The 22,391-nt window shown below is 44.8% G+C and overlaps 1 protein-coding gene across 3 annotated transcripts in view; it reads left to right on the top strand.

Moving 5' to 3' along the window:
* Window positions 1-60: 60 nt before the first annotated feature.
* LOC103164384 (uncharacterized protein PF11_0207) overlaps window positions 61-22,391 on the top strand; it is a 46,056-nt gene continuing 23,725 nt past the window's right edge. For all 3 annotated transcript variants that reach the window (XM_035442032.1, XM_035442033.1, XM_027408595.2), the window contains exons 1-4: window positions 61-2,476; window positions 3,243-3,392; window positions 6,187-6,442; window positions 19,950-20,069. In XM_035442032.1, coding sequence (XP_035297923.1) covers window positions 122-1,948 — 1,827 coding nt within the window. In that variant the 5' untranslated portion in view covers window positions 61-121 and the 3' untranslated portion in view covers window positions 1,949-2,476; window positions 3,243-3,392; window positions 6,187-6,442; window positions 19,950-20,069. The remainder of the gene's footprint in view (window positions 2,477-3,242; window positions 3,393-6,186; window positions 6,443-19,949; window positions 20,070-22,391) is intronic.

The following is a 22,391-nucleotide window of genomic DNA, read 5'->3' as shown; positions in this document are numbered from 1 at the left end:
GCCACCAGGCGGTGGTCGGGGCGGGGAGTCGGGAGGGGGGCGAGGGTAGGAGGGAGGGTTGGGTAGGGGGGAATGGGGAACTCGAGTGGGCCAGGGGGGCTAGGGCCGAGGGCAGACGGCAATGTCTGTGGAGAAGGAGTCTCTGTTCAGGTGTTCACAGCCGGGCTTGAAAGTACGGAGTAAGCAGTTTAGGGTGCCGCGGGGACGCACTCAGGCCCGGGCACGGGGCGCCCGGGGCAAGGCCCAAGTCCACAGTGGACAGCTACCCGAGCCGAACTGCGAGGAGCAAGTGCCAGAGAAAGAGAAAGTGTGGACGCCCTGGAGTGGGCTCATCGTGATTGGGAAGAGAGTGGAACTCTTGGACAGAAACCAGCAAAAATCTAAACTGTGGGAACCAAAGTTGGAATCTGAGAACTGGAAGCTGGAAGTCGTGGGAAAGAAGATCTCGAAAGAGAGATCGAGCCTACATCAGGACACGAAGGATGACAACCCAGAGGACATTCGGTCGGAGTACAGACTCAAAGCTAGGGCAGAGATGACAGCAGAGCCTGAAGAAACACCGACGTCTAAGGACAAGTTGAGGACCACCGGAGGGGACTTGAGGTCCAGAGGGGATCAACTGAGGCCGAATGAGGAGTTGGATTCGAGAGGAGAGAACTTGATGTACAAGACAGAGAAACGGGTGTCTATGGGAGAGGAGGTGGTGGACAGGCAAGAGAAGAGGAGGTCTGTTGTAGAAAAAATGGACAATGGAGAGAAACGGGGGTCCATCAGAGAGAAGTTGTCAGACAGGCGGAGATCGATCAAAGAGGTGTCAGACAATGGAGAGAAACGGGGGTCCGTGAGAGAGAAGGTGTCAGACAGGCGGGAGTCCATCAGAGAGAAGGTGTCAGACAGGCGGGACTCCATCAGAGAGAAGATGCCAGACAGGCGGGGGTCCATCAGAGAGAAGGTGCCAGACAGGCGGGGGTCCATCAGAGAGAAGGTGCCAGACAGGAGGGAGTCCATCAGAGAGAAGGTGCCAGACAGGCGGGGGTCCATCAGAGAGAAGGTGCCAGACAGGCGGGGGTCCATCAGAGAGAAGGTGCCAGACAGGCGGGAGTCCATCAGAGAGAAGGTGCCAGACAGGCGGGAGTCCGTGAGAGAGAAGGTGTCAGACAGGCGGGGGTCCGTGAGAGAGAAACTGTCAGACAGGCGGGGGTCCGTGAGAGAGAAACTGTCAGACAGGCGGGGGTCCGTGAGAGAGAAACTGTCAGACAGGCGGGGGTCCGTGAGAGAGAAGGTGTTGGATAGTGAAGAGACAGAGGGGTCCCTCAGAGAGAAAGCATCTGACAGTGGAGAGAGAGAGGGGTCCATCAGAGAGAAGGTGTCGGACAGTGAAGAGAGAGAGGGGTCCATCAGAGAGAAGGCATCTGACAGTGGAGAGAGGCGGGGGTCCATCAGAGAGAAGGCATCTGACAGTGGAGAGAGGCGGGGGTCCATCAGAGAGAAGGCGTCCAGAGGAGAGAGGCGGGGGTCCATCAGAGAGAAGGCAAGGTCAAGTGATGAGAAGCTGAGGCTGAGTAGAGAGAAATTAAGGCCCAGTGAAGAGAAGCCTAGGACTGGTGATGAAAATCTGGGATCCACTGGAGATAAACTGAAGTCAGATTTTGAGGAAGTACCGTCCGATGAGATGAAGCTGGAACAGCATTCACAAATGGGAAATACAGTAGAAGAGAATATTGAAAGAGTGGAAAGTATTACTGGTGATGAAAGTATTATGGAAAATATGAGTCTGGAACAAATTCCTTCTGAAAGTGTACAAGGGAGAGATGAACAAGAGGAAGCAGAGGAAGGGGTGGAAACTGACAATACTGTCTTGGATGAGATGAAAGATACCGCTGATGAATCTGTTCCTATGGAAGAAAAAGACATAACTGGAGAAGGCTCTGGGGAATCGGGTGGATGAAGGAGATTGGAGAAGTATTGAAAGTCAAAGAGAAGCTAGAGCAAAACAAAACTCTGTTGATCCCAAAAGGGTAAATATGAGTGAGGATTCTGGAATTGAAAGGACAGGGAAATGGAGCAGAGTTACTGGACATGGAGGCCAAGCCAATATCAACGGAAGTGAAGAGTGGGAAAGAGGGAAATGGGAACATTTTAAGGAGAAAAAATTGGGAATGAATGCTAAGTAGAAGGAAAGTGACTGCTTCATTCTTGAACTATTTGAGAAATGAGTCTAGGGTGGGCTGGATTTTGGCAGACATGTACTGGTCAGGAGTATGAGATGTAGGAGAATGTCAAAAAGAACAAATTATAGCAAGATAAAGGATGAACATTGAGGGTTGTGGGAAAAGCAGCAAACAGGTGATGTGTCTGAAGTAGATAGCAAAAACTGAGGGGCTCCTGCAGGAGTGAAACAAAGGGGAAGAAGAGTGATCGTAATTTTTATTAAAGGTGCAGGAAATAAGAAGGCATATCCTACCGTGGTGATTAGGTTTGTTGATATTTCTATACTGTCCATGCAACCAGTTTTACTATCTATTTTTGACTTACAAGAGCCCTATGTATCTGAACCAAACTCATCTTCACTGGTAACTAATCCTGTTTTCACAGGTTCACTTCACTCTCACATCAGGTTTGAATTCCCCATACTTAATGTAAAGGTATTCTATTTTTACCAGAATTGTTTCCATCTTTCACTTTTTCTTTTTTTTTCCAGTTTTTCGAGACAGGGTTTCTCTGTGTAGCCCTGGCCTTCCTGGAACTCACTCTGTAGACCAGGCTGGTATCGAACTCACAGAGATCCGCTTGCTTCTGCCTCCCGAGTGCTGGGATTGAAAGTGTGTGCCAGCCGGGCGTTGGTGGCGCATGCCTTTAATCCCAGCACTTGGGAGGCAGAGGCAGGCGGATCTCTGTGAGTTCAAGGCCAGCCTGGTCTCCAGAGCAAGTGCCAGGATAGGCACTACACAGAGAAACCCTGTCTCGAAAAACAACAACAACAAAAAAAGAAAGTGTGTACCATCACCACCTAGCCCATCTTTTAATTACTCATCTGATCACATGATTTTGTGTGTGTTGTGTGTGTGTGTGTGTGTGTGTGTGTGTGTGTGTGTGTGTGTGTGTGTGTTGGTCTAGATATGTACCCCTGGCTGACCTGGAACTATATGCAGACCAGGCTGTCAAGGCTGGCCTCTCAAATACAAAGATGTACTTGTCTTTTCCTCCCAAGTACTAGAATATTTGTTTCTCTTTTGAAACAGGGCTTCCTCTTAGCTCAGGCTGACATCAAAATATCAATCTTACTGAATTAAGCCTTTTACTCATAATCTACTCTCTGCCCAAGAAGAAGAAAAGGCCTCGAGTAACCAGTGTCAAGACTCCATTATCCAGCTGGAGAGTTGGCTCCATGGGTAAGGGCACTTATTGTTCTTGCAAAAGACCTGGTTCTATTCCTAGCACCCACATGGAGGCTTACCACTTCCTCAGGCAGCAAGCACACATATGGTGCACAGACGAAGACACATTAAAAAAATAGAAGACTACATTATCGAGATAGGTTCTATTGTCCTGATGGTAGAGGTAGTAGAGCAGATAGCATAGGAAGAATATTTCACCAAGCATGGCATGGTGGCGCACACCTTTAACACCAGAATTCAGGAGGCAGAAGCAGGCAGATCTTTGAGTTCTAGGCTAGCCAGAATTACATAATAGACCCTGTCTTCAACAACTTTTTTCACCCCCATTTCTCCTCTGGTTATTTTTTTAAATGCACAATTTCTGAATATAAACTTCATATTATATATTATAAGCATATGATAGCCTCATGTCTTTTGTCGTTGTTGTTATTGGTGGTGGTGTGAGTGTATGTGTGATGTAGTGGTGTGTGTGTGTGTGTGTGTGTGTGTGTGTGTGTGCGCGCGCGCGCTCGTGTGTGTGTGTGTGTGTGTGTGTGTGTGTGTGTGTGTGTGTGTGTGTGTGTGTGTGAGGCAGAGTCTTATATAGCTCAGGCTGGCTTCAAATTCTGGAACTCAATATGTGGCCAACATTGACCTTGAACTTCTGATCTTCCTCCCTTTTCCTCCAGAGTGCTGAGATTGCAGGTGTGAGCCACCACACTCACGTTATGTGGTGCTGAAGATGAAGCCTGGGACTTTGTTCTTGTTAGGCAAGCACTCTGCCAACCCTGATACATATCCAGGCTTCATTTATGTTTTGACAAGGTCTGTCTGTAGCTCAAGTTTGCCTACAACTCAGTGCAGCCCAGGCTGGCCTCAAACACACAATGTTACTCCTGCCTCAGCTGAGATTACAAATGTGAGCCTCCACACTTGGCTGCCTCATGCTTTTTCCTTAAGTTTCCTGAATGTGTTTTTGTAGGTTTCTCCACAAGATTTTTAAGCCCTTTGCTATATTTTTGTGTACAAGTTAACCCTAAGATCATTTCCCCATCCCTCCTCTCCTTATTTTGGTCAGTTGCATCGTCTGGTAACTTCCAGAGAAAGTGACCTACTGTACCAGTCTCTCCTCTCCCCTCTCTCCCCTGCACCTCTCTCAACTTACTATATTGCTCAGTCTGTCTCAAATTCCAAATCTTCCTGATTTAGCCTCTTGAGTGTTAGAATTACAAATCACACCACACCTGTATTAGTTGTTAATCATCTGTCCCCTCTAGCATGGGGGACAGAAATATGTCTGCATGGGCGTTGCTCTACTCCTGGCACATAGTAGACATTAAGCATGTATTCATAGAATTGGTTTATTGCATTCATTGACGTTACCCATTTCAGTACGATTTAACAACAAAGGATAAATCACTGCAATAATTTCCCTGCTTTTAGAATGTCCCAGGGCTCTGTGGAGCCTGCAAGTGTATGTTCTATACTTGACCCTGACTTGTCTGGGCACAGGATGTGTGCTCAGCAGATTGAAGCTATGCTTTGTTTGCCTCCAGCATTGCTACTGGGGCACCAGATCTGTTTTTATGCTGAATCCAGTTGCACAGCAAGCCTTTCTGAGGTTATGGATTGTGTTCTGCAATCTGTCCCTAATATTTCTGCCTTTCCCTTGGTCCGAAGCTGATTGGTTGCTCTTTCCTCCATTTCCTGAGAACCCTGATCCTGTAGTTGGACAATAAAGATAGTGGAAATGGGTAGAGTTGTAAAGATAAGCTTCTGATGACTCAAGCCTACTAACAGGATCTCTCTATGTATTCATTAGAACAATTAAAGATATTTATTTTTACATGTAAGAGTGTTTTGCTGGTGTGTATGCACGGGCAGCATGTGCCCACAGAAGCTAAGAGACAGTGTTGGGTCCTTTGGAACCAGTGTTACAGATGGTTGTGAGCCAGGTTCTCTGCAGAATCAACAAGTGCTCTTAACCACTGAGTCATCTCTCCAGCACTCTTATCTATCTGTCTATCTGTCTATCTATCTACATTTTGAGGCAGGGTCTAGCTATATACCCTATGCTAGTCTTGAACTTTTTATGTAGCCCCACCTGACCTCAGCCTCTTGATCCTGTCTCAATCTCCCAAATGCTGGGGTTTCAAATGTGCATGGTTATGCCTGCCTTTCTTTGGTTATAAGATCTTGTTTCTGGTAAATGATACTGATAACATTTTCTGGCTTCTTGTTATGAGCAGTTAAGATGAATAGGCACAGGCCAAATCTATGCATGTCCTCTATCGTTTACCCTTTGCTCAGCTCTTTACAATGGGAACTATTCCTCTGCCAAGTCTACCAACTCAGAACTGCCAAAGCCAGGCTGTAACTCAGACAACCTGACCTCAGAGCCACCCTACTCAGCTGTAGATTTGTCTCCGTTGTTTCTGGACTAGCTGACTCAGTTTCCTAGCTTGTCAAAGTACACTCTGCCTGGGGAAGGGGAGAGGCTGGTAAACAGCCCTTCCATCCATTCAGTGAAGCTTGCGAAAAAACTACTTCAATGGCAAGTCTGTAAGAACATAAATTCAGGGTCTGGAGGTCCGGGCTCAACTGTTAAGAGCACTGACTGCTTGCTCTTCCAGGGGATAGGAGTTCAAGTTCATTACCACAGGGTAGCTCACAACCATCTGAATTTACAATTCTGATGCCCTCTTCTGACACCCTGGGGCACTGCACTAATGCAGAGTACACATACATACACAGATAAAACACTCTTATACATAAATGCAAAAGGTAATATTTCTTTTTTTTTTCCTAGACCTATGTCTACCTGAAAGCATCATTTGAAGATTCCTCTGGTGACTCTATGAGCTGAGGCATTGTCATCTCTTTAAGAGACACCTTGGGCACAAGATCAAGACAGCATTTGCCCTGCATGGGAAATGACCTACATGTCAGGATTTAGAAATTCTGTCTTTGGCTGGATGAGTTCTTTGCCTGAGCTGTCAGATACATTTCATCAAGACCACAGACACCATGAAGATCAAGTTATTATGACAAATGCCAACTTCCTGGTAAGTGCAGATATGTCCAACTATCCAGATAGCTAGAAGGTTTATTTGCTTATTTATTTGTTGAGACAAGTTCTTATTCGGTAGCTCAGGCTGGCCTAGAACTGTTATGCAGACTAGCCTGGCCTTGAAATCACAGAGCTCCACCTGCTTTTGCCTCCACCATGCTAGAATTTAAGGTGTGCAGTGCCTACCCTGCCCCGATTTTAGTTTGAAAGTTCTTGCTATGTTCCCTAGGTTGACACTAAACTCATGATTCCCAAGTAGCTCAAATAACAGGCCTACAAAACTCACCTGGCTGGGTTTTATATATTTAATAACCTTTTCTGCTAAAGTTGACCAAAATACATACATTTCTGGTAGTTAAGAGCTTCTGAGTGAATTTGATATGTTTCTGTTACCCTTTTTTGTTTTGTATATTCCAATGGTCTGTGTTCCTTTTCTTTCTTTCTTTCTTCCTTCCTTTCTTTCTTTCTTTCTTTCTTTCTTTCTTTCTGTTTTCAAGACAAGATCTTACTATGTAGCTCTGGTTATCCTGGAACTCACTATGTAAACCAGGCTGGCCTTGAACTCACAGAGATCCACTTGTCTCTGCCTCTTGAGTGCTGGGATTAATGGCATATGCCACTATGCCCAGTTAGATCTGTTATTCTTATAAAAGAATTTTGAAAGTAATATCATCATCATTATTATTTTGGGTCTTGTTTCAATGGCTTAATTCATTCAGCAGGCACCAATACTTATTATATGTTGGCTGGAAATATAGGGAAAAATACAAACATGTCCTTGTTCTTTGTGACTTTTCTTACACTGGGACACAAGTATCATAAGTACATCCCAAGGCATGATGAGATGGGTTTAAAGAGGCTGGGTAGGCCCAACTGCAGAGGAAAGTTAGTGAGACATCAGAAAATGCTCGTTTGGGGCTGGACTTACACAGGTAAGAGGGCCAGGTGCAGTGGCGCACACTTTTATTTCCAGCATTCAGGAGGCAGAGGCACGTGTATCTATGTGAATTCAAGGCCACCCAGGCCTACTTGGAGCATTCTGAGCCTGCCCTGGCTATATAGTGAAACTAAAAAATAATAAGAAAGAAAGAAAAAAGAGTAAGAAGGAACAGGGACCATACAGGTGAACAAGAGAACAAATTTCTAAACAGAAAAGAAAACTCACTGAGGGTAGTAATGGGAAACTGAATGGCTTTCAAGAAAAGGCAAGGATAGGATCCGGTAAGACTAAATAAAGTAGGAAGTCCAGGCTAGTCAGATGTGAGCATGGGAAGCCTCAGTGAAAGAATCTAGACTTTGTTCTGTAGGTTATAGGGAGAGTGACACCATCAGATCTGTATTTCACTTGTGTAATTGACTAAGCCAAGAGATGGAATCACCTGGGCCTGGGTGAGGGGGCACCTCAAGCAGGAGGTGTGATATCAGATAAGGGTAATAGTTCAGGGTGGAGAGGGCAAGGCTATGAACTAAGGCAAAGAGTGGGAATAAAGAAAAAAGAAGTTTTTGACAGGTTTAGAAATTATATTCAGTCGGGTGGTAGTGGTGCACGCCTTTAATCCCAGCACTCGGGAGGCAGAGGCAGGCGGATCTCTGTGAGTTCGAGACCAGCCTGGTCTACAAGAGCTAGTTCCAGGACAGCCTCCAAAGCCACAGAGAAACCATGCCTTGATAAACAAAAAAAATTATATTCAAAGCAGAGGCAGGCAAATCTCTCTGTTCTAAGCCAGGCTGGTCTACAAAGTGAGTTCTAGGACAGGCAGGGCTACACAGAGAAACCTTGTTTATAAAAATCATCCTACTCAATAAAGACTTGCTCGTTCAAAAAAAAAAAAGACTTGCTCTTTCATTGTAAATAAATGGTGAGAAAGGAGGCATTCAACTCATCGACACGGCTGGCTGATGTGCAGATCAGGGGCTTCCTCGGCAATCAATGTGTTCTTTGTGTTTGTGGGATTGTGAGTTTTTAAATTTACTTATTAGTGTATGTGTGAGGTGTGTGTGTGTGTGTGTGTGTGTGTGTGTGTGTGTGTGTGTGTGTGTGATGTGTATGGTTGTCAAGAGGATAGCTCTTGGGAATAGTGTCTTGCTTTACACCTTGTTGAAGCCGTATTCTTGTTTCTCTTTTCAACTTTCCACAGGATGCTGGGATTACAGATGCATGCCATGGTTTCTGGCTTTGTTTTGTTGTTTTTAATATGGGTTCTGGGATTCAAACTCAGGTTGTCAGGCTTGCACGACAAGTGCTTTTATCCACAGAGCCATCTCACTAGCCAGGAATTGTTTTATTGTATGAGTTTTATAGATCATAAAAATTGAAGATATAGTGCTCAACCCAAGTGGCATTGCTAGTTTGTGCTGACTGTAAGTGTTGGAAATTGGATTTGAACCCAAGGGGATCAGCACTGCTTCTACTATGTTGTAGCTTCACCAGTTGACTGGATTATCACTGTCAAATAATTGGAGGTCAGGTCACCTTCCTGGGACACAGTTAATAAAAGATGTGTGTGGTGGAGCTTGCCTGTTATCCCAGCACTCAGGAGTTGAAGGCAGGATGATCAGGAGTTTAAAGTCATCCTTGGGTATGCAATGAATTTGAGCCTAGCCTGGCCTATATGAAACCTCATCTCAAACAAACAAAAACAACAAAACAAAAAGCAGAGGAAAAGGAAGAGAAAGCAGTTGCAACACTTAATTTGGTCGATTTAGGCTTAGAACTGCTCACTTTCCCAAAAGCATACAGTCAATCCCTGTGTACTATTTCCAGCCACAGGCGTGTTATATTGGGCTCTTTTTTTTTTTTTTTTGGAACTAACTTAAAAAATTTTTGAGATTCACAGTAAAATCTAGGTCTCCATATTTTCATGAAAAACTGAGACTCTCTGGCAACACTAGACCCATGCAGCAAACAGACACCTGTCTGATTCTTTACCAGGGCCCAAGTGCCTTTATCACCAGAGTGCTCCCAGCCTGCCTGGGGTCCCTGCCCACCTTTGCAGGCCCCATGTTTGCACCTATTGTTCCTCCATGAGGGGAACCACTTAGCTTGTGTTAGATGCCAGTCTGTGCTTTAATTCAAGTTGGGCCCAGGCCTCCCTTGCTGCCTAAATATCCCTTTGAGTTTAAGATGTGAGACATAATATGTGTTTTGTTTGCTTTCTTCTTCATCCTGTGAGAATTGGAAAAAAAAACAAAAACAAAAACAAAACTGAACACTTCGGTACTTACCATGCTTGAGCCCACAGGGAGGAGGGTTTATATACAGTTACTGCAGGACAAAGGTAAACATAGTTCCTGAGATCAACATTGACCAAATGCCAACATAGGCCAGACATGGTGTTGCACACGTTTAGTCCCAGCCCTCAGGAGACAGAGATAGGCAGATTTCTTTTCTTTTTTTGAGACAGGGTTTCTCCTTGGAGCCATCCTGGAATTCGCCCAAGATTCAGGTAGACCAGTCTCGAACTCACAGAGATCCTCCTGCCTCTGCCTCCTGAGTGCTGGGACTAAAGGTGTGTGCCACTGCTGCCAGGTGGCAGGTAGATTTCTATGAATTTGAGGTCAGCATGGCCTACATAGCCAGTTTCATGTCAGCCAGGGCTACACAGTGAGACATGGACAGGCATAGTGGTCCATGTCTGTAATCCCCTCAAACTTTAGGAGTCTGAGGCAGGAGAATCGCTCTGAGTTCAAGAACAGTCTGGTCTATCTAGGGAGATCCTGTCTTAAAATAACAAACAAAATAAAATAAAAAACCCCTGCAATATAGCTGGGCAGTGGGAAATGGCAAAGGTAAAACCTTTGTATACAAATTTTGGTGGTTTTTTGTTGTTGTTTCTTTATTTTGTTTTGTGAAAAATCATGTACTTAGATTTTTAGCTGTATACTTTGGCTACTTTATAAGGAAGTCTTCTGGGAAAACGTGTATATATGCATATGAATGTGTGTGTGTGTGTGTGTGTGTGTGTGTGTGTGTGTGTGTGTGTGTGTGCCACAGTTCAGATAGCTGAACATTTTCTTTAGAGATCCAATTTTAGCACATTTATAGAAAGTTTTACATTTACTTAATGTTAGCAACATGTTCCTGTACCATTGAGTGGTAGTTTAAGAACCATGTTGGCAAACAGATATTTTGTAGAATTAGATACTTTATTATCAAGTTTTGAAAATTTTCTCAATCCACTTTAATCGGTTCAAGTTTTTTTAAAAATTTTACTTTTAGAATATTTTATGTGTATGACTGTGTGTATGTGTGTGCCTGCATGTATGTCTGTGCGCCATGAGCATGTCTGGTGCCCTCAGAGATCAGAAGAGGGCATTAGATTCTTTGGAACTGCAGTTACAGGCGTTTGTGAGACACATGATATGGGAGCTGGGAACCCAGCCTGGGTCCTCTTCGAGAGCAACACTCTTAACCATTTCTGCAGCCCCTTATTATCAAGTATTTTATTTATTTATTTGTTTGTTTGTTTTACTTTTTCTGACCTCATATTTCTTTTTTTCTTTAAATTCTTCGATCATATATTACACCAACTGCAATTTCCCCTCCCTCCACTCCTCCCAGGCCCACCTCTCCCAGATCTACTTCTCCCATTTCCCTTCAAAATAGAGAGGGCTTCCAGGGATATCAACTAAACATGGCATAACAAGTTATAATAAGACTAGGCAAAAACATCATATCAAGAGTGGAAGAGGCAACCCAGTAGGATGACAACGTGCAGGCAAGATTCAGACACCTTCACTCACACTGTTAGGAGTCCCACAAGAACACCAAACTACACAACCATAACATATGCAGAGGACTAGCTCAGACCTGTATAGGGTCCATGACTGTCCTTTTCATCTCTGTGAGTCCCCATGAGCCCTGCTTAGTTGATTCTGTGGGCTGTGTTCTCATGGTGCCCTGGACTCCTATGGCTCCTACAATCTTTCCTCCCCCTCTTGTGCGGGGTTCCCCTGGCTTCCGTCTAATGTCTGGCTGTGGGTCTCGAATCTGCTTCCATCAGTTGTTGGATGTCACCTCTCTGATGACAGTTGGGCTAGGCATCAATCTATGAGTATAGCAGAATGTCATTAGGAATCATTTCATTGACTTGTTTTTTGTTTTGTTTTGTTTTGCCAGTTGTGCCTGATTCTATCCTGGGTCTCTGGGCTGTCCAGGTTCTAGTCCTTGAGGCATGGGCCTCAAGTTGGACCAATCATTGGCTGGACATTCCCACAAGTTCTGTGCCACCATTACTCAGGCATATCTTGCAAGCAGAACAGATTTTAGGTCAAACATTTTGTGGCTGGGTTGATGTCCCAGTCCCACTGCTGGGAGCCTTCCTTGTCTGGTTGTAGAAGATTCTGGTTCAGGCTCAATATCCCCCACTACTGGGAATCTTTGCTAGGGTCACTCAAGATTTCCAGGGAGTTTTCACTGCTCTAGGTTTCCACATTATTTCCCAAATGCCCCCCCCCAGTTCCAGTCTCTCCCAGTACTCTCTCCCTCCATCCCTCCTGTTCCCATACCCCCCTGCCCCCAGCTTACCCACAAAATCTATTCTTTTTTCCTTCCTAGGGAAATCCATGCATCCCTCTGGGGCCTCCTTGTTTCTTAGCCTCTCTGGGTCTGTGGATCGTAGCATGATTATCCTTTACTTAACAGCTAATGTTCTCTTATGTGCACATACCATATTGTTTTTCTAGGTCTGGGTTACCTCACTCAGGATGATTTTTTTTTCTAGTACCATCCATTTAGCTACAAATTCATGATGTCATTTTTTTAACAGCTGAGTAAATTGTGTAAACATTTTCTTTATCCATTCTTTGGTTGAGAACCATCTAGAGTTCCAGTTTCTGGCTATTATGACTAAGGCTGCTATGAACATAGTTGAGCAAGTGTCCTTGTGGTATGATGGGAATCCTTTGGGTATATGCCCAAGAGTGGTATAGCTGGGTCTTGAGGTAGATCCATTCCCAATTTTCTGAGCAACTACTATATTAATTTCCATAGTGGTTGTACAAGTTTTCACTCCCACCACCAATAGGAGTATTCCCTTTGCTCACTATCCTCACCAGCTTAGCCATTCTGACAGGTATAAGATGGAATCGCAAAGTAGTTTTGATTTGTATTGTATTTGATTTGTATTTCCCTGATGACTAAGGATGTTGAACATTTCTTTGTTTCTCAGCTATTTGAGATTCCTGTGCTGAGAATTCTCTGTTTAGATCTGTATCCCATTTTCTAATTAGATTATTTGGTTTCTTGAGTTCTTTATATATTTTGGATATTAGTCTTCTGTCAGATGTTAGTGAAAATCTTTTCCCATTCTGTTTTGTCCTATTGACAGTGTCCTTTGCCTTACAGAAACATTCCAGTTTCATGAGATTATCAAGTATTTTAAAATATAGCAATAATACCTCAGGGCCACAGTCATGTGGGACAAATGTTTACATTTTCATATATGTGTGAGTTTGCCTGCTCCCTGGAAGTTGCCCTTAGGCAGGTAGGCTGGAGCACTTGGAAACTCAGCTGACACTAGAATGCAAGAGTTTGCTGTGTCAGCTGGGTGTTGGTGGCGCACGCCTTTAATCCCAGCACTGGGGAGGCAGAGGCAGGTAGATCTCTGTGAGTTCGAGACCAGCCTGGTCTACAAGAGCTAGTTCCAGGATAGGCTCCAAAGCCACAGGGAAACCCTGTCTCGAAAAACAAACAAACAAAAAATCAAAATAACCCAGCAACTTCCCATCTTGCAGGCTGTCTGACTCAGGGACTGGTGAAAGAGGTCACTGGCCATGATTCTGGGTGATCCCTGCATCTCAGAGGCTTATTTTGTATCTCACAATGGTTATCTCCCCTGTTGAAACACACAGCCAAACCTCCAGAAGCTAGCCTGCAAGTTTTCTCCTGGGACAAAATGACCTACATGAGTTTGGTGTCAGGAACCGTCTCTGTGCAGATTACATGGGTTTTGTGAGGCCATGCTCTATCCTTTCTGGGCTCTGAACCCATCCTCTTATGATGCCTGGACTCTTAGAAACTTGCCTAGGTTTTACTTGGAGGAGTTGTGTCCTCACTTGCATGCTTTCTCACAGATACAGACAGGAGCTGGACATGAGGGGTTTAATAATGTGGAGAGCTGGGGACAACAGGAGCCCAAGCAAGGACTGACCTAGGTGGTGCCATGTTTCAGTCTCTTTAACAGCTGTTTTTGTTCGTTTTGAGACAGGGTTTCTTTGTTTACTAGTCCTGACTGTCCTGGAACTCCCTTTGTAGACCAGGCTGGACAGGAACTCAAAGATCTTCCTGTCTCTTCCTCCCAAGTGCTGGGATTAAAAGCTTGTGCCACCATCCCCCAGCAACAGCTTTTGTTTTGTTTTGTTTTCATCTCAGTAACTTTGTTTTGGGGGTTGTTTCATCAGATTGTAACCTTCCCTCCCAAAGATCTGGGCAAGTCCATGGCAAAGCTCTCTCTTGTATGTGTAACAAGAGTTCATCCTGTGTCATCAGGCTCTACTCAAGATGTCAGGACACTCATAACCTAGAATCACATTGACAAATAACCATATTCTGCCTAAATTATTGTGGTCAACATCAGGCCAAAGAGCTGAGTCAGGGGTTAAGAACATTTAAAGACTTTGATGGCACACACCTTTAATCCCAGCACTAGGGAGGCAGAGGCAGGTAAATATGAGTTGGAGGCTAGCCTGGTCTACAGAGGGAGTTCCAGGACAACCTCCAAAGCAATACAGAGAAACCCTGTCTCGAAAACAAAACAAAAAAGAACGTTTGCTCCCATCCAAGTACTAACCAGGCCCAGTCAGTCTTGCTTTGCTTCTGAGATCAGACAAGATTTCGTGCATTCAGGGTAGTGTGGCATAAAATAAATAAATTTACTTATATTTATTTATTTATGTAAGAAACAAAACAAAACATTTGTTCCTTTAGCCAAATGTGATGGTGCACTCCTTTAATCCCAGCACTTTGGAGGCATAGGTAATTGGATCTCTGTGAGTTTGAAGCTATCCTGGTCTACAAAATGAGTTCCAGGACAGCCAGAGCTACATAGTGAGACCCTGTCTTGAAAACAAAAACAACGAAGTAACAACAAAGAGTGTTAGTGTATGATCTAATAATTTTGAGCTGTATGTGGTGGTATATGCCTTTAATCTCAGTATTTGGGAGGCAGAGACAGGCAAATCTTTGTGCATTTGAGGCCTTCCTGGTCTGTAAATCAGGCAGCTCTAGGACAGCCAGGGCTGTATAAAGATACCATGCCTCAAACAAACAAAATCAAGCAGCTTGGCTGGATGACCAGGAGGAGAAAATCTTCCTGGTGATGAGACATGGAACAGAATTAGAATGAAGTGGGGGCAGCCAAGGGCCTATTGGGATAGTTGCTTCCAGGCAGAGAACAAGGGCAGACAGAGCATTCAACAGGCCATGTGTCCAGGCACTCCGAGACTAAAAATCATGGCGGCGTTATCTATCGCTCTCACGTTCCCTATGTGTACATGTGGCTTGCTGGAGGGAATCTCTTCAGTAAACCATTTGTGTAAACCACGAGACTGCATGAGAACTGAACTCTCTGTGTTGACTTCATCAAGGATTTGTAATGCTTTAACGATCAGGGATCATAATTATTATATTATAATCTTGTCCTTTTATTTTTTACTATTGAGGTGGAATTCACATAACATATAATTAACCATTTTAAAGTTACAGTTGAGTGGCATTTAGTACATTCCCTATGTTGTGAAACCAGCACCTCTCAGGTTTCAAAATGTGTTTCAAGCTCTAATTCAAAATGCAAACCCTGCTCTTCTGTTTTAGTTTTTATTCGTTTATTTTGCAGTATTTAGAGATTGAACCCAAGGGTTCACACAGGCTAGGCAGATGCTCAACCATGGAGATATCTCCCCAGCCCCTATATTTTTCTTTTTTAAAAATATTTTTAAGTGTATTATTAGTGTGTATGAGTACACATGTGGAAATGGGGGCATATGTGTGACACAGCCATGGCACACATGTGGAAGTCAGAAGACAACTCAGTTCTCCTCCCACTGTGGGTTCCAGGGATCCAGAGATGGAACTCAGGTTCTCAGGCTTGCATAGCTAGAGCTTTTAACTGCTGAGCCATCTGTTTAGTTCCTTCATAGTGTTTGATGTAAGGATGCAGGCATTATGCTGGCCTGCCCCTGTCACCTGGTAGAATGCACTCAGGCAGTACCTTGGTCAGCCCAGATGCAAAGGACCCCTTTAAAAGAAACACCTCCACCCACTTACACTCTCTTCTCTTTCCTGCTCCTGTCTTTCTGTCCCTGGGAATTCCTCTGGGACAGACAGGACTTTTCCTGTCTCCCTGTTCTCTTCTATCCTCTCTGTCTCTGTATCTCTGTGTCTCTTTATCTCTTTTCTTTTTCCTTCCTCCTGCCCCATCCCCTGGCTAATAAAACTTCTCACTTAAGCTCTGTCTGCCTGGCATGTTTGTCCCTCCACCTTGGTCACCCTCGCCTGCCATGGAATCTGCCAAGGTCCCCCACGCAAGGTTCCTCACGCTTTATTCATAACAGTGTTCAATAGAAATTTATGCTGACACTTTTTTTTTTTGAGACAGGTTCCCACCACGTAACTCTGGCTGGCCTAGAACTCACTATGTACACCAGGCTGGCCTGAAGCTAACAGACATCTATCTGCTTCAGCCTCCCAAGTACAGAGATGAAAGTTGTGTGTTACCATGCTGTCACTCACTCTTGAAACAGGATCCTACCTCCCAATCTATCTTGCTTTGTTCTTTGCATTTCTATCTGTTGTATGCCAGTTTCTGAGGACTCATCTATGTGTCAATTCAACAGATATTTATCAAGCACCTACATACTACACCTCAGTACTATGGTAGGAAGGCCATAAGGATGCAAGAACAATGTCAAATAGGACTGCACATCCAGGGAACACAGAAGCTGGTAGGGGTTTTAGACACTGAGTGTAGAACTGACAGCAAGTTAATTATGGTATATGCTTTTAGGAAAAGATGCTTTGGGGCCTAGGGATGTAGCTCGGTTGATAGAATGCTTGCCTAGCATACATGAAGCCCTGGGTTTGATCCCCAGCACTTATAAACTAGCTGTGGTAGGTAGGGTATGCCTATAATCCCAGCATTTAGGAAGTGGGGCAGGAGGATGAGAGGTTTAAGGTCATATTTGGCCACATAGCAAGTTCAAGGTCAGCCTGGGATACATGAAACCCTGGGAAAGGAGGAAGGAAAGGAACAAGGAAGGAAGGGGAGAGAAAGAAAGAAGGAAATTGTGTCAAGTACTTATGAAAGCCAGTCAGTTGGCTCAGTAGATAAAAGGTTTTGTTGTGGGGTATGCACCAGAGAAGACTGCTCCTACGTGGGTTTAACCAATAGAAAGTCTTTATTAGCCAGCCAGCAACTACACTCAGTGTTAGGGATCCCAGTGCAGCCTCCAGGCCTTTCTTAGGGAGAGATTTTAAGCACAAAAAAACATGTTCTGGGTACACATACTTCAGTTAACAGGAACAATTAGCCAGAAGCAGAACTACAGAACTATGGACTTTGATGGATTAGACCTTTGTTTTAGTTTTGCCATGTCTATGTGCTGAATTTTACAGCTTGAATGGCACTTCCACCATGGAGTCAGCTGTGCTAAGGTCTCAGGCCTACTAAGGTATGGAGCCCTGAGATCCACATGGTGGAAGGAGAGAACTGATTTCTGTAAACCACAGCTCCAGATAGCAATGAGCTCCACTGTGTACCTTTCCTCCAAACACAAATAGATAAATGATGCCATGGAATTATTTGTATTCCTTAGATTTATTTTATTTTGTGTGCCTGCATGTATGTCTGTGAACTATGTGTGTGCCTGGTGCCTGTGGAGGCCAGAAGAAGGCATCTGATGTCTTAGCACTGGAGTTACAGATGGTGGTGAGCCATCTTGTGGGTTCTGGGAACCAAACCTGGCTTTGCTGTAAGAGCAACATGTGCTGTCCATCTGTCCGGCCCCTGTCAAAAACAAAACAAAACAAGAAAACTTTTTAAGAGAAGAAATACTTGTGAACTGGGCATGGTGGTGCCAGTGTAATCCCAGCTATTAAGGAGACTGATGCAGGGTGAGTTCCAGATCTGTTTGGTCTGGAAGTGAAAAAGAAAGTTGGGGATCTGGCTCAGCCACAGAGTGCTCACCTAGTGTTTGCTAGGCCCTGGGCTTAATCCCCAGTCCTGAAAGAATGGAGGTCCGATTGTGAACAAGAGAGCGGCAATTCTTATAGGGCGTGACTTTTGTTTTTGTTTTTGTTTTTTTAAGGGACACTGGGGAGAAATATCTTCCAATGAAATGACTGGGGTCATGCGAGAGTGGAAGTAGGAAGGGGCCTGTAAAACAGTGTTTTCATTTGCTACTGGAGAACAGCCCCTGACATAAACGAGGCCAGTGCTGGGATCACTGTTACCATTTTATAGACGTGCAAGCGATCCCTCCTCCCCGCCCCCACCCTCAGATTTAGCCTATCGCCACCTAGAGGTGCGTACAGTCCAAGACCTGCTGAAAGTGGAAAGCGTTTGTCCAACAGAGGGCAGGCTAAGAAGGAAGACTGAAGGCGAGCAGGGTGAGCCCAGCGTCACGCCTGACGCGGGTGTGGTCGCCGTCGTCCACCAGAGAGCGCTGCGGAACCATCTTGGCTTCCCCGATGACTGGTGCTCTGGTCCCTATCTCACCACACCTACTGGGACTCCAGTACTCCTGACCCAGCAAACTCTCGGCGCCCCGGGACTTTTTCTTGCACACTAGTGCCCTCTTATGTTTTCCTAGCTGCTTGTTCCTTAATCAAACTATGGCATAACAAACCACAGCAAGTCACCTCGAACAGTGAGCCAGTGACCACAGACACACGGACCTGCCTCATCCAGTCCCCGTGCCCAATCCCCAGGCAAAGAGCCACACACACTGCCAGCGGGTTGCTGCTACTGCGCCGTGGCTGCACGTCCCTCATGGAGGCACAATCTTGGGTTTCTTAAGGCAGGATGACCTGGCAGCGGTTGCACCCCACCCACACCCAGTTTCGCTTTCCTAATGTTAAAAGTGCCTCTAACTGAAGGAGGGTGGTGGAACAGGTTTCAGCATTTTCCTTATTATTATTATTATTATTATTATTATTATTATTATTATTATTTATATATGCTCATTTGTTTAAGATTTCTTTTTTCTGGTGGGTCCCTCACTTTTCTCTCAAAAGATGCCCAGAGCTGCCCTCTTTGGCATTTGTCCAAAGTCCAGGTTCTAATAGCTTTCAGCTAGTTTAATTTTAACCATAAAGCCATCTTTTGAAATAATTACTTTTTAATCTGGAAAGAGCCAGTTTGATACAAGACCATAAAAACCTCCTGCTCCTGCTCCTGCTCCTGCTCCTGCTCCTGCTCAGAGTTAGCAGATGCAGAATTATGTTCATTCACTGCTAACATGTCTCTTAAGGGAGGGAGCTGACAGGGAGGGGGCAGGGGCTGAAAATGAAAATTGTGATAGATTGATGGAGTTGAACTGTTTCAATACCCACTTCAATCAACTTAATGAACTTGGTGTCTAAGGAGAACAGGCTGTTTTGAGTTGCAGGTGGCCAAGAATGGCCTCTTCCCAGAGCTGTCCTGTGCACAGCCAGGTGCCCTGTGGTTTCTTACACAGAGGACACAATGGCCATTGTCAGATTACCCCTCAGTTGTCAATCTAAAATGTAGTCACCTAAGAGACCTGTCAGCATCCACAGTCGGTTTCTCCTTAGGAATGGCCTGGCAAGGGCAGGCTGGCAGAGGCGTCCTCAGAGACGTCCTCAGAGCCCCACAACTGTCTGGAATACTTTGATTCCATTTCTTCCCTCGTGACCCCAGGCCTTTGTAATAATCACTTGCGTTTATAAAACCTTAAAGGATTTTTGATGTTTCAGGGTAGAAATTAGTCTTCCTTTTTGTTGTTGAGGTGGCAAACTTTTTATTTGGCAATAAAAGGTATCAAAGATGAGAATGAGAAGAAAACAAGATGTGTGATGGAGACCTGTCGAGAAAAGCTGAGGCAGACAAACCAGGGAGAGCATGACGTTATAGAAATCGGCTGTCTTTGTTGTTGGCTCATGCTGGGTTTGCTCATATCCAGGACACACACACACACACACACACACACACACACACAGAGAGAGAGAGATAGAGAGAGAGAGAGAGAGAGAGAGAGAGCAGGCGGGAGTCTGGTAATCTAGTTGGAGCCTTTTGGGATCAAGGGGGCAGGTTGGTGGCGAGTCACATGTGTAATCTCAGCTCCAGGTGAAGACAATCATATTAGGCATTCAAAGCCATCCTTGGCTACATAAGGAGTTTGAGATCAGCCTGGGCTACATTATATCCTGTTTTTAAAAACAAAAATAAAACAGCAAACAGTCCTCCCCCACATAAGGGCAGATGTGCACTGTGGGTCCCCCCAACTCTCTGAGAGACAGCACGTGTTTCTGTTTTGTCCTTTAGTTCCTAAGACTTCCAGATCAGACCTGCTCCCCAGGTGTTCTCCTGACACTCTTTCTGCACTCACATCTGGGCTGTTACATCACAGGACACCCTTTCCTGAGTCCTCCCTCTGCATCAAAGGTAGGCATGGGGGTGGCACTCTCTCCTGGAGGGACCTGTCACCTCAAGGTTGTTTTTAGTGATGGCTTGAGAAGTCCTGAAGGTGGCTGTTGGGCTCTAGTCCAGCTGGGAGGGAGGAACACAGATCACAGATGCATATCTCATGCCACCTTATAGAAGGGACAAATTTGTTTCAATTGGTTCACGAGTGGTGGTGGTGGGGAGTCAGGAACTTTTGTGTCACGAATTCTTAGCACATCCTGATTGTTTTCCAAAACCCAGTAATACAAGATTATGAATTCTCTTTATCTAGGTTCTATTCTTTTTAAAGCAGTGAACAGTGTTTCTGTATGTGCGTGTGTGTGTGCATGAGCGTGTGTGTGTGTGTGTGTGTGTGTGTGTGTGTGTGTGTGTGTGTGTTGAGCAGAGGAAAATATTCGGGAGTTGCTGCTCTCCTTCCACCATGTGGGCCCTGGGGATTGAATTTACCATGGTATCAGGCTTGGCAGCAGGCACCTTTACCCACTAGGTATCTTGCTGGTCCCTAGGGTCTGCTCTTGAAGGCACAGGGAGTCCAATGTGAACAGCAGAGTTTGAAAAACACAGAAGGTCACAGGGAAAGCTTGGGTTATTGTGGCAGATGCCAGAAGTCCTGCACTATCCAGGGTGGGAGACCGCTTAGGGTACGAGAAGACTGTTTCTACATTAAACCATTGAGAAATTCCCTCTCAGCCTCTAATCCTGGAGAGAAAGGAATGGAACCAAAGGCTCAAATCAGAGTACATGCAGCTGACCTAATTATAAGGTTGTCTGACTGTTTAATTAGTAGATTTACTTGTATGGTGTTGGATAGCAAGGTAACCCATAGCCCTGAATAGTAGCAACACTGTCCGGGGGCTTTGTTCAGCTGGAGGTTTGTTCAGTCTCTGACATGGATCAGAAGTGGAATTCGATAGTGAAGCAGCACCCATATTTTAGCTCTGGGAAAGAAAATGTAAGTGAAGACCAGGAAATCCAACTGTGGCCAAGGAAGCCACAGACAAGTTGCCTTACCTATGCTGCCTCAAGAGGAGCCCCAGAGACTGTGACAAACTCAAGTCACATGAGTGGGACATGTGGGACAGTGTTGCTATGGGGTGTTTCCTGCCCCAGACTTAAACTGTCAGCAAGACACTGCATGTCTGCTCAGTTCAGTTGTCACTTAGAAACTCTGTAGATAGGAAAAAGAACTAGAAAAAACTCTGTGACTGACATGAGAGTGCTCTGAGTGAGCATCAGAGAGCCGTGTGGACTGGAAAGTTGGACCTGGACACACTCTTCTGAGAACATGGCAAGCTGGCAGGGTGCCAGTGCTGTGTGAGACTCAGTCAGATGAAGGAGGGAAGAAAGGAACGGCTAAGACATCAGCAAACATTTCCTTGTATCAAGAGTTATTTTCTCTTCCACAAACATTAGAGGTTCGACTGTCTGGGCCAGTCAATTACCTGGGCAGAAGAATAAACTGAGGGAGAAGCTATGAGTAGGCTGGAGGAAGTGGTCAGGGCTGATACCATGTACAGGCACTCTGATGCTGAGATGGGTGAACTCTAGACCTCACTGTAAGATGTGAGGAGTCACTCCAAGTTTATAAGCTCATTAAACTACTTGTATTTTTGACTGTCTACATGTTTGCCTTAGAGAAAATACACAGAGTGCTTCAAGCCACACCTAACCCTTCTCAGAGCTCTTGGCCAGCAGTTTCTTCTAATTACTCCAGTGAGCGTCTCTGTCATTTACAGTTCATAGAAGACAGGGCGGAGTGATTTCTGGTTTGGAATCTTCTGCAGCAAAGCATGGGGGAGTGATTCAAGTCTTGACATCAGACTGAACCATCAGAGACTTCCAGAGTTGAGGGTCAAACCCCACTCTCCAACACACACACACACACACACACACACACACACACACACACACACACATTTTGTGTTGTCTTTGGTTGTAGAGTCAGGATCAGGGCTTTATTTGTACTTCTTCCCCAACTTTATGGTAACAGGTGGCTGGTTCACCTGAAGGTTCTTCCCCATTCCTCCTGGGTTTTTAACTAAGTGTGTGTGTGAAGATGTGCACATGTGTAGTTGTGGGCACATGTGCCACAGGGCAGGCGTGGAGGCTGAGGACAGCTCACAAGTCAGTTCTTTCCTTCTACCACGTGGGTCCCAGAGACTATTCTGGTCAACAGTCTTAGCAGCAAGTACTTTTACTCACTGAGGCATCTATGTATTTATTTATTCATTTATTTATATTATTTAATAAAAATAACATGTATTAGTATATATTACAAGTATATTTCCATGTTATTATTTA

This window comes from Cricetulus griseus, chromosome 3 (genome assembly GCF_003668045.3).
Source record: "Cricetulus griseus strain 17A/GY chromosome 3, alternate assembly CriGri-PICRH-1.0, whole genome shotgun sequence".
NCBI classification, from domain to species: Eukaryota; Metazoa; Chordata; class Mammalia; order Rodentia; family Cricetidae; genus Cricetulus; species Cricetulus griseus.
This window is presented reverse-complemented; position numbering and strand designations above follow the sequence as displayed.